Source organism: Ipomoea triloba, chromosome 10, assembly GCF_003576645.1.
Source record: "Ipomoea triloba cultivar NCNSP0323 chromosome 10, ASM357664v1".
In the NCBI taxonomy this organism is placed as follows: domain Eukaryota; kingdom Viridiplantae; phylum Streptophyta; class Magnoliopsida; order Solanales; family Convolvulaceae; genus Ipomoea; species Ipomoea triloba.
Genome location: NC_044925.1, coordinates 25,566,247 through 25,578,535, shown reverse-complemented (window position 1 = coordinate 25,578,535; position 12,289 = coordinate 25,566,247). Strand labels below are relative to the sequence as shown.

At 32.2% G+C, this 12,289-nt stretch overlaps 1 protein-coding gene across 1 annotated transcript; it reads right to left on the bottom strand.

Annotated features, from left to right (window-relative positions):
* Positions 1-2,248: 2,248 nt before the first annotated feature.
* On the bottom strand, positions 2,249-3,240 carry LOC116032764 (protein DMP6-like). Its single transcript, XM_031275476.1, has one exon. The coding sequence runs from the start codon at positions 3,115-3,117 to the stop codon at positions 2,479-2,481; it is 639 nt and encodes a 212-aa protein (XP_031131336.1). The 5' UTR covers positions 3,118-3,240; the 3' UTR covers positions 2,249-2,478.
* Between the last annotated feature and the right edge of the window lie 9,049 nt (positions 3,241-12,289).

Below are 12,289 nucleotides of genomic sequence, written 5' to 3'. Positions count from 1 at the left end.
TCAAGAAAAGTGTACCAATAAACACATCTTTTACCTTTCTCCAATTAAACACATCCTACTAATGCTCTTTAAACATGTAGGCTGGTAAACTACAAACAGTAAGATTTTATGATTTTTTTTTTCTCTCATAAAAATCCTACAACAATATAATTTAAAACTTAAAAGTGTCTTTTACTGTTAGAATTAATTTAAGATACCTCATGATTTATAAAAATAAAAAATAAAAATCACATATAAAGATGTAAATATTAAGATATGCTAAGTTTTTCTTATTACTATTTTAAAGCATACGATCCAACAACAAAATTATCCCAACATCCTCATCCTTACTTTGAATTCCGACAATATATCAAACAAAAAAATTGTCGATTATTTCACCAAACACCATGATCTCCGAACAATAACATGATTTGTTTTTTGAATGCGACGGATCATACAAGTCTGTCTTGGGATTATAAATTCAGGAAAAAATCAACGGCACAAAATGGATGGGGTGCAGATTGGAATTTCTGGTCGCGCAGTACTGAATCAACGCGGGGCCCAGACAAAATCCGGTCCGGTTGGACGTGGGAAACTGGAAATGGTTAACGATATTTATTTTTTCCGTTGTGGTGAAACGGGAGAGGATTGTGGGGTCTTATCTTATCCTCCAACAAGAGGTTTCTAACCAATAGGCTGTCATATCCAATCTCTTTGTCTGCCTCAGGTTTTTCTTTTTCTTATCAACATTTTCCCATTTTTCCTGTGATGCCAATTCGCTCTTTCAACGGCGCAAATTTGAAAAAAAATGCAATTTCTTGAGATATTTTTTTTATCGCATCAAGGAAAAACCCAAAAAAAGAGTATAATCTTTGAAGTAAACATCAATTTACATGTCAATTTGAGGTTCAATTATTTAGTCTAGGGCTATCCAGTAGATGTGTTTATCTTGATATCTACCAACAACAAATGGCATGCACCCATTAGTGGTCGGAGGGAGTAACGATTTCAATTATTGACATGAGCATTATTGATATTTTAATTTTTTTAAGATGACAATTTTGACATTTTACTAATATAAAATTTTAAAGTGCTTTCAAACATTGGTCTAATGAATAAGAGAAGTCTCATTTAACACTTACTTCCAACAATATAGTGGAGGTTCAATTCTTGCCATGAACATTGGAGAGTTGGTTGGGCTTGCACATAGCAGTGTACAGTTTGATATTGAGTTTCGAAGTTAGGTTGACCTCCGCATAGATCCCGGAACGAGTTCATAAGGTTCAGAATATAGTCTGACAAAGAATTTGAATTAAAAAAAAAATATATGTTGCAGTGCAATTCGTATTACACATTTACACGTAGTGTGGAATTTGTTAGTTAACATATGCACAAAACTATAATTTGCAACCTTAAATCATTAAAGTTGGCATTAACCAGTCAAAGAACCAAACTCTTTAAAATCACTATCTTGTGTAAAAAATTGAAAGGATGTTTTAATAAAAAGATGAAGAGGATCAATAAAGCACAGATTCAGAAAGATTTATGAAAACTTTCGGCCCCATTAAAAGATTCTCACGGCCCAATACTGCTCCGGATAGAAAGTCAGACATCGGTCCGCTTATTCCGGTTTTTGGTCTAGATCTCTCTACCTACGATTCTACGAAGCCAACAACCTCCTTGATCGGTTGTTATGTCATGGACCCGAATCCATCTTACAAGGTGGATCCCGTCAATGTTTATAATTTTAATATTCTAAGTTCAAAATATTAAAACTCTATATTCATAATTTCATAACTCTATATTCAATAATATAACACATTTTTCGAATCTATATAACAAAATTGTGAATATAGAGTTAAAAAATTGTGAATATTGAGTAATATATTTTTGTATATTTAAATTTAAAATTATGAATATAGAATTTTTAAATTGTGAACATGAACATGGGTCACCTTATAAGTTAGACATGGATCCATAGCATAATTTGCCCTGCTTGATGACAAATTATTCAGTGGACGCTGGTCCACTTAAATATAAAAATACACAATTTAAATACTAAACATTTATAATTTATTTTTTAAAAATTTACAATTTATGATGGCCTATATTGTATTTACAAGTTTTCAAAACTTTAAAATACAATTTATATTAAGATTACAATTTCAATATTAAAAATACACAATTTAGAATCAAGGTGGACCCTGGTCCATAGTATACAATTGCTACTTGATAAAATGCCTGTACTCACATTTTTGCTCTGTTTGGGTGAAACAAATCTGCCACGTTACATGCAAATGAATCTTGGTTGAAAAATACATAGGTAAAAGAATTACTCCGTATAAGACTTTACATACAAATGTCATTAACTGACTCCATTCAATCAATTTTCCTTAAATCACCCCATCCAATTTTCAGTATTAAACAAATTATATATATAATTTTTCTATACAATGAAATGATTATCAAACAAACAAAAAAAAAAGGGTATATGTAGAGTTAATTATCAGCCGTTAAGGGAAAACCAATCCCATGGCGTTTGGTAGGGAAAACAACAAAAAGCATACTACAAACCACCCCAATTCCGACCGGCACCGCCGTGAGGATCTCCTGCGCTTCCTTGGACGGCGCCGGGTAAAAACAACTCACAACATTCTGATCAAACAGCGCAATCGCCCCAAAAACCAGGACCGACATGACGGCGTGCACGAAATCAATGAATTTCACCTTGTACTTGGCCGCAACTTCCGGCGGCAAACTCACCGACCCATCAATCACCCACAGCCCATTCAGCGTCGCCACCCCGTAACACACGTTCCCCTTCTGGTCCTTGTAGCTGTCGGTGAAGCTGAGAAGAAAACACGAGAGCCCGCACATCGCGACCAGACCCGCCGTCATGAACCGGCTAACGGCGTCGCAGTCGCCCTGGTTGGAGAATATGGGCGATAGAAGCTGGAAAGCGAGAACCGCTCCGGTCGGTAACAGGTTGGCCAAATGGGCGGCGCTCTCGAACGTTTGACTAATCGCTTTCTGTACGAGGTTTTTCTCCACTTCGGGCACCAACAATGGAACCTTTTCACTAACAAGAACATTAGGGGACGAGGGCGACAAATCTTCGTTTCCCACATTAATCTCCATCTCTTAGAAATTCAAGAATCTCACAATTTCTTTAGCCTTTCTTGATCGAGTTTTGTGCTTCATTTGACACCTCTTTTATACGAAACAACATTTAGTCATTTACCCTTTCTTGATGACAGAAAGGCATTGAGTGCAGTTTCGGAAAAGGGACGTATAATTAAGCGTTACACTGCCTTAGCTTGCAAGAAACAAAGAGAGAGTTTTTGAATTTAATTGCCTGTTTGGTATATTCTAAAGCTATATATGGATCATTGAACTTTTAAGAATAACGTAACTTTTGCTGCGTATCCGCAAGATTGTTGCTTCACTGCCACTGGATCGGAATACTTAATTTTGCAGGCACGATTATAAACTTATTATAGGATTGCGTACAAGTGATATGTCAAATTGGGCATTTGGCTGGAGTTTATATGTCAGCATGACCAAATAGATAAACAAGAATTTGTTATCCCTGTTTTGGGGGAAGGGGTTTTCCAAGTTTAGAAAGTAAAGTCGTGTCAGACATTATCGTATGGTTCCGTTCCTTTAACGAGATGCGGAGATGGGGTGATTGAAAAATGTTAGGGCATCCCCAATAAATGATTTTTTTTTTCTTTTCTCTACATTAAATTTCTCTTTACAAATTCCTTTGATTTAAGGGAAAGTCTACCAAGAAAAACCATACTAAGTTGTTCATAGTTACCTAGCACAGCTCCCATTGAAGCCGAACTTCAGACCTTGAGGTTATCAAGTCAATTATATAATTAATTTGACTTGGATTCCCCTCCCCTTGCAGATTTTGTGCCTTATAAAATTGAACTTAGCTGAAATTGGAACTATTTGTTTTTAATATAAACTGAAATTAGTTTTTTTTTTTTAGACATACAACATTGAATTTCATGGTAGCCCACTAGGTTTGGAAGGTTTGGCCCAATAAAAGACAACAAATATCTGAAAAGAACTAAACAAGTTGGACCATAGGGCATTGCCCAACCAAGTTGAATTGGCTCAACTGGAGACAACAATTCAAATGAAATATTGTAAATTTTGTTTCTGAATAATGTATGTGTATATATATATATATATATATATATATATATATATATATATATATATATATATAGGATTATTATTATAAATAATAAATTAAATATATTATGTGGTGCAAACTATCTACGCTGACATTAGTCTTTGGTCAGCATTAGGTAATTGGTTACCTACATTGATGGGACGTAGGACTATAGATAAAATCCAAGTTCTCTCACTACTCAGTTCATGCAATACACCATCTATATTGTGAAGTTAAATTAATTCAGTGGAGTATCAATCAAGCATATATCATTCATACAATTCTCTTAAATTGGAGATAATAATGTAACTAAATGTACTTTGTAATGTTGTTATTGTAGGAATGGACTATCAATCGTTGAGTTAAACGGTTTCGAAGAATATGGAAATTAAAACCTCATGATCATTTGCATTGTTGATATAATAAGTTAAGGACTAATGTATTCCTGAGCAACTGGCTGAGCTGCTCCGCCTCCACAAAGATTTTCCTTCCAATCATATCTGAATCCAATTATGTCATCCTTTCAAATTATTGAATCCCCACATCCTCGCCCCAGAGAGTGGATGCTCAAAAAGAGAAAAAAGAAAAAAGAAAAGAAAAAAAAAAGAAGAGCAAATGATTACACATTGAATTTGATCATTCAGACTAGCCCATGTTTAAGAATGTTTTTTTAAATCCTATATTCAATAATAATACAATATTTTGCTAAATTAATACTACGTAATAGTTACAACATCCAAATGCACCTCAATAGTGATAGGTGGTAATTTCAAAATGGATAATATCTAAAATATAAAGATTTGAAAATATTTGGACTTATTTTTAATGAGATTAGACGACTCAAATCCTAGTCATAGAGTATTAAAAAAAAAAAACAAAACACTTTTAATCTATCAGTTATGATCCCGGCCGGGCTCAATGTCACGTCATAAAAGTCAACTTGCTCTATAGAAAAGGATCAGAGATCCTTAATATTTATCTACCTATCGACCAATCATATACTTATAGTTGGATTATGCATTTATATTTATATATTATATCATATGTATGCTCAACAATCGTCTTGCCTGAAATTACAAATTAAATTGGTTGTTTGATGTTTAAAAATGTTTAAAAGGTAGGCACAAAATAAATATAATAAGGAAAAGAAAGGGTTTTGTGTGATCCAATGAGGGAGTCGGATCCTAGTCCTACCACAACTAATGATTCACAAAATATTAGAGGCAAAAGGGGATGGGAGTTTTGTAGTGATCAGAAAAGAAGAGAAAGGCAAAGCAAAGATGGCGAGAAATGAATTTTCCAATGCACATTTACAAATTATAGCTTTTTTTCACGCAAAAAGGAGTGACAAAAAGGAAAAGTTCCACAAAAGAAAGGTTGAATAAAGAGAGAGAGAGAAGGGGTTATGTGGTTGAGTCATGAGATTACAATCATTAATGTGTCCAGGAACAAATTCAACTAGGCTGTTCACAATATCACTTTCTGCCCATCCCAACTTAACACCGTTTCACTGCCTCTTGTAAAGTCGATATAGATCATATTAGCAAAAGTTAGAAAAAATGTTACGATCGCTTCCTAATGTCTCTATTGTTGACCAAAGTTTTTATCTCCGCTTTTGTTTCTGTTTCTTAAATTTTATTCTCTTTATTGAGAAAATGATTCAGAATCTCACTGAATTTAAGTGTAATTGTTACATGATATAATTACTTAAAAGGCAGATGGAGCAATGGGGCCCCAAGGATCAGTCTTGGTTTCCACCTATCAGTAACTCCCCATCTTTAAAGATCAAAGATGTTGATGGGCAAATCCCAGAAGCCAGCTATCCAGTTCTATGCATTTTTTAAAAATTTATGTAAAGAAAAATCTCATAAAGGGCACACCATCATTGGAATGGCAAGGTCACTACTTTATTTAGGCATGGACCATAGCTATACCTAATTTATTGTCCTACTTTAGTTTGCTATATTTTTAACTCCTAAAAGCCTAATCCATCATCCCCTAAAATAACAATTTTTTCATACAAAATAACTAACCCGTCAAAAAAGGGCATGCCCAAGAATCTTGCTATTATTAGAGGTAACATAAAGTGGCTTGGCGGGAATGTGCAATCTTGACATCCAAATGGTAATGCACTATCTAGACCCTAGCCAAGTAGCCAATGCATGTGAAAAACATTAACAATTGTAGAATCTAGATATAAAAGATTATAAAAAATATTATAGTGTATGCATGATTTGTAAAATTATACCTTGTGATTTGCCAAATGTATATAAGGAAGAAAGTATAATTTTATAATGAAACACAAAGTACATTTCGTAAAGCATAAAATGCACACATTACATTGTAGAATTTGCTAATGTTTTTAAAACATTGTGTATGAAAATACTATTTGCACAAAGCACGAACAATTAAACATAAGTACTTATAGTGAGGTCAACTAATTTATTGATAATTATTGCTAAATAAATATTGAGAAGACATTTGGTAGTTAGGAAAATTCAAACTTTTTTGATAATTTAAAAGGTAGAAACCTTATTCTCACGTTTGGTTTATTACAAATAACATTATTTCATTTGCATAAACATTTGATATCTCAATTAATCATGTTATATCTGCAAAGTTTTATCATATGAAAAGTCCATATAATTCTTATATAATTAAATAATAGATTATTTGAAGTATTGGTTGTACGTAGTGATCTAACAATTCAATTTGTATCCACACATATATACACCGCCAATGCTACTTTTTCCCTTTAAAATGTGAAGAAACTCTTTAAAAAGTAAGAAGAAATCATGGAAAAAGAGATCCAAGAATAATCATAGCCAGATGTAGATATAAAACATGCTATTGCCACAATAATAATGATTGATAAAAATAAATAAATAAATAAACAAACAAACACGTCGCTATTAGATGCTACTACTTGGGCTTCATTTATATAGACTTTCAAGTATTTCTTTTCCTCTTTGGAAGGACGATGGTCCCCTTTGGCCACCATATGTATATCCTCTTACACCTTTCTCAATCTCACCCATGAAAGAGATCATGGCTAGCTAGCTAGCTAGCTGGTAATTGTGTAAAAGAAACCCTTTAAAAGAAGAAGAAGAAGAAAAAAGAAAAAAACTCTAGTGCATGTTGCGTGTATGACACACGCCCACTAGGGTGTTGGCGACGATCTTTTTTATTTTTAAAATACATTTTCTCTCTATTTCACTTTACTTGACATGTAAAAACTCAAAAAAAAAATATATATATATATTAAGGTTGCGGGACAACCCATGCATGTTGGTCGAATAGTTGACATGATAACTACAATGTTCCAAGTTTGACTCCCTGTGCAAGTTGTCATTGCCTTTCTTAGTTTGAACCAAATTCTCTTTATGATTATTTGAAATAAAAAGTGGACTTCACTCTGAATGTATTTTTGAGTAGCAGTTACGGGTTTTCACGTAAATAAAAAAGTTCAGAAAAGAAAAATTATACCAATAAAGATGCTCTAATATACTACGCAATGGAAGGATCGGAGTAAGATCTCCCTTTTAAACATGAAACTCATTACAAGAGGAATTATGCTAATATAATGATACATTAATAGTACGTTAGTGTAGTTTATTGCTAGACCTAGCCTAGACATGACCGGTGTTTGAAACTCAATTTGAAAGGAATTATGCTATATTTTTATTTATTTAAAAAAAAACCCTTAATATAATGATACATTAATAGTAAATTAGTGTAGTTTATTGCTAGATATTATCAGCCACGTAATAAGTAATACGAAAGATAATTACGTGCAAGTACAGAACATAATGATAAGCTTAAGGAATGATATACAGTAAACTCTATCAGGGATGAGCTAGCAAGCTAGCTAGCTGGGGAGTTGGGCATGGATGGCTGACTAAGATCTGACTTGGACATAGCTGCTGACTTGGCTACTAAAAACCATCTACAATGATGACAGGATATTTCTATTCACATATATAATCACTTGAATGTGTATCCAGGCCACACATTTGATTTATAATATATAATATAAATAATTATCGATGATGATGTAAAGATAGATAGATATTATAGTTTTTTTTTTAATTTTAATTGTAAGGGTCATTTACCAGCGTTCTCTAATTTAAGTGATTTGTTTAGCGTTTTGGGCAAATCTATTCATGGCTAATGGCTACTAAAACTCATTCGTTGAGTAGTATATTTGAATTGCTCCCTCCTTGTCATCTTACACTTTTTGTATTTATATTAACTATTTTAGGGTTATCCAAAAAATTGTTAACACAAACAAAATAAATACACGTCTCTACCAGCCATCTAAAACATGTCCTATATTGCCTCTATGCTGAAGTTACTGAGTATAACAAAGTAAACAAACTATGACGTTATCATGGCTATTAGGGGCATTGAATTGGCTCGATCTAGTCGAGCTCCCACCTCGATTGATCATCATTTTTAATTAGTTGTTCTATGTATGGTAATGGTTCTATCAAGCTTTAGGTCAGCTATGCAATTGATGAAGGAGGCTAATGATAATTATCCCAACAATACTCTAATATGAAACCAACATTACATATATTATGATACTATTGACCTAGCTAGATTAGTACGTTGGTAGTAGATACATACTCATGCCAAATGTGAAATGTACATGCCATGCCAAGAGCTGTCGATTAGTGCAGTCCTAGTCTCCCAAATAGGTAGCTACAATGATGATTGCAATGGTGAACACCTTTCTTCCATCATGCCATGCCACTTTAATTTCTCAGCTCCCTTAACAACCAAGCAAATTAAACCTACTTCATCATTTTATTTTGCACTTTCACCTTCCCATTCTGCAATCAACTTCACTCTCCCACGCCACTAACACACTTTCTTACCATTTCTCTCACTCTTCTAAAACCTACTATAATGTCATTTACGTACCTACATCAAATTTTATAAGAAATTGTTGGGGTTACAATAAATTAATTAAATGGGCACAATCTAGATCTAGTAGCTCGATCAATATATAAATAGAGCATGTTAAGGTTCATATCAGTCCAACGAAAAGTATAGCCTAACTCATATACAATGAAAAATTATTAGAATATATAGGTTTGCCCAAAACGCTAACCCAACAAGAACTTAGTACAACATTGCCAACAATATAACGTGGTACCATGCAACACATATCACTTGTCCGTCTCAGGTTATGTTTTTTTCGTATTGATTGTATGTGGAGTTATCTAGCTTGGTAACAAAATATACCACATAATGTGACAAAAGTAGTGAGCATATCAAAACCCATTGTCCGTCTCAAACTCTCGGCTCACTTGGTTGCATTGTGACTTTCTAGGTGACAAAACATATATCACTTAATGTAACAAAGTAGCGAGGAAAATAACACAATTATTTTTTTTGACATACATACTAGTAGTCTGACGTATCACTTTATTCTTAGGGGTTTACAATCTATGGATTTTGCCATCATTTAATTTTAATTACTTCAAAAATTAATAAATCCTTGGACAACATTTCATTTACTATTAAAACCGTTTGACCAGTCAAATTATCTTCATATAATATTAGGGGCATCAATTTCTTGATATAATTCTTTCATAATGAGTACTGTCTCTTCTATAAAGTATTCTACTGCTTAAGTATATGTTTTGCATGCTGCATGCTACTTCATACTTCAAATAATCAGGGAATTTCTCGCAGGAAATATAAAATAAAAAATAATATTAAATTGATTAGTACAGCTATAGGTCCAAAATGAATGACTGACGGACAGTAGGTAGGTAGCATTGCAGCATGCATGATTTAAAAGTCACGCATTATGCTATGTATATGTATGTGTGTGTTTGATTCTAATGAAAACTACTCTTCTCATAAGAACAAGAACATGAGAATTAATTTGATGCATTAAAAAAGATAAATTTATGCATGAGATTAATTATTGAGGAAATTAAAAATGCAAGTGCATGAAGCGTTATGATGTGTGCATATTAAGCATGTATTGTATGCAACAAAAGATATGCGCACACTACACATGCTTAATATGAACACAACATAATGCTTCATACGTACACCGGTACACGTGTCTTTTTAAATTTTTAAATTAATTTCATTCATAGATCTGTATTTTAAATGCATCAGATTAGTTCTCATATTCTTATGGGGAGTGGTTCTCATATGTTATAATAGACATGATATAAGATAAATTAATATTACATGTAATAAATAAGGAAACACGGAAATGGAATGAACAAACTACCATTCTTTCGAGACTATATAATTACGCGACCAAACTAGTAGACATGAACAAAAAAAAGTACTTGATGATTTATGATTTGTTTTAATTAAAGAGGATAAAACAATTCTTTTTTTTAAGGAAAATCATTCAACAGGACATGGAGTCAATTAAATTTCTTTCTACAAGGGCGTGGAGAGGTAGCTTCATTGACAATGACTGCATTAATGCTCTTTGCATGCTAATTTTGGGACATACCAGTAGGTTTTCAGTATTAATATTAATGATCAAAATAAATGAACATTATTAATGTAATAAAATTATATTAAAAATCTTGGGAATAGGTGGCATGGAGCAATTTTTTTAAATGCAATGTCATGAGTTTGAACCTAAGTAGAACAATAATTAAGCCTTTAAATTATGAAGAAAGTTTTAATTAGAGCAATCTCATTTATTGAGATTTTTTGTTAATTTTTTCTAATTAGAGCAACTCTTAATTGATCTCGTTACAAATTAATACTCCATACATATAATTTACATAATACTCCGTAATTAAATATAGAAATACCGATTATATTAGATGCTCAATAATTTTGTAAAAGAATGTAGTCTTATTATTTTATTTGATGGTACAGTAAAGCAATGAAAAAGACTTGTGATATACCAAACATGTTGGTACAGGATAATTGGTTGGGTTGAGTCAGAAAAATTAATTATTATAAATCCGAAATTACCATTCGAAAATATTGAGGAAAATAAAATCTCCCCTGGTACGATGTCGGATCCTCACCTACCTGCCATCAAAATATATTATGACAATACCCACGCTTCTCTACAGCTGCACTCAAATTCCCTACCTCCCAACTCACAACCAGACGATTCAACATGCCAAACAGGACCCCACCAAAAAGACCTGTATCCATAGTAATATTTTTATTTACGAAAAAATATTCTCAACCGTTAATTAAAAATAAGTTTTTGACAAAGTAGGTCTTGTGATCTTTTTCAATAAAGTATCATATGATGATAAATCAGTATAGATTGTTCATAGCTCTAAGGCTCTGTTTGGCAGAGCTTATTTAGGAGCTTATAACTTATTTTAAGCTACTAATAAGCTATAAGCTCTGTTTGGTAATGTTCTCAAAATAAGCTAGTAGCTTTTTAACTTTTTTCCATCTTTATCCTTATTATTTTAAATAAATGACATCCTTTACACCTCTCAATTAAAACCCTTTTGACATTTTCTTTTCATTATGTTTGGTTGTAACTTCAGTTTGATATTTATGTTTGAACATTAATTTTTGTATGAACTAATCTTATGAATTATAAATATTTTTTTTTACTTTATATATTTTCAAATATATGTTCTTACTTTATATTTTATTTAAATATATTGATTTCATTATTTTATATTTTAATATATAAACAAGGCTATTTAAATTCAAAATTATTTAAATTGTATGAAAATGTCCTTTTTAGTCTTTTTACATTTATCACCTTATCAAAAAGCTAATTTTACCAAACACTTTTAAGCATAACAGCTCTTCAGATTTCAACTTCAAGCTTATAGCTTTTCAGTTTTCAGCTACTTTTCAACTTTCAGCTACATTTTCAGCTAGGTTTGCCAAACATAGCCTAAATTAATATTTGAAAAAATGATACTTTTTCTTCCTGAATTATTTATGTGCATATAGTATTTTCCTTCAAAAGGCAAAAAATCATCATTTTTTAGAATAATTGAGGGGACAAACGTGGATACATGAATAATTCATGAGAGAAAAAATGTTACAATCATATAATTCAGGAGAAAAATATATTATTTTCCTTAATATTTCAAACTATGCATAATGAGTGGAGCATGATTATTTGTATTTAAGGTTATGAGTTTG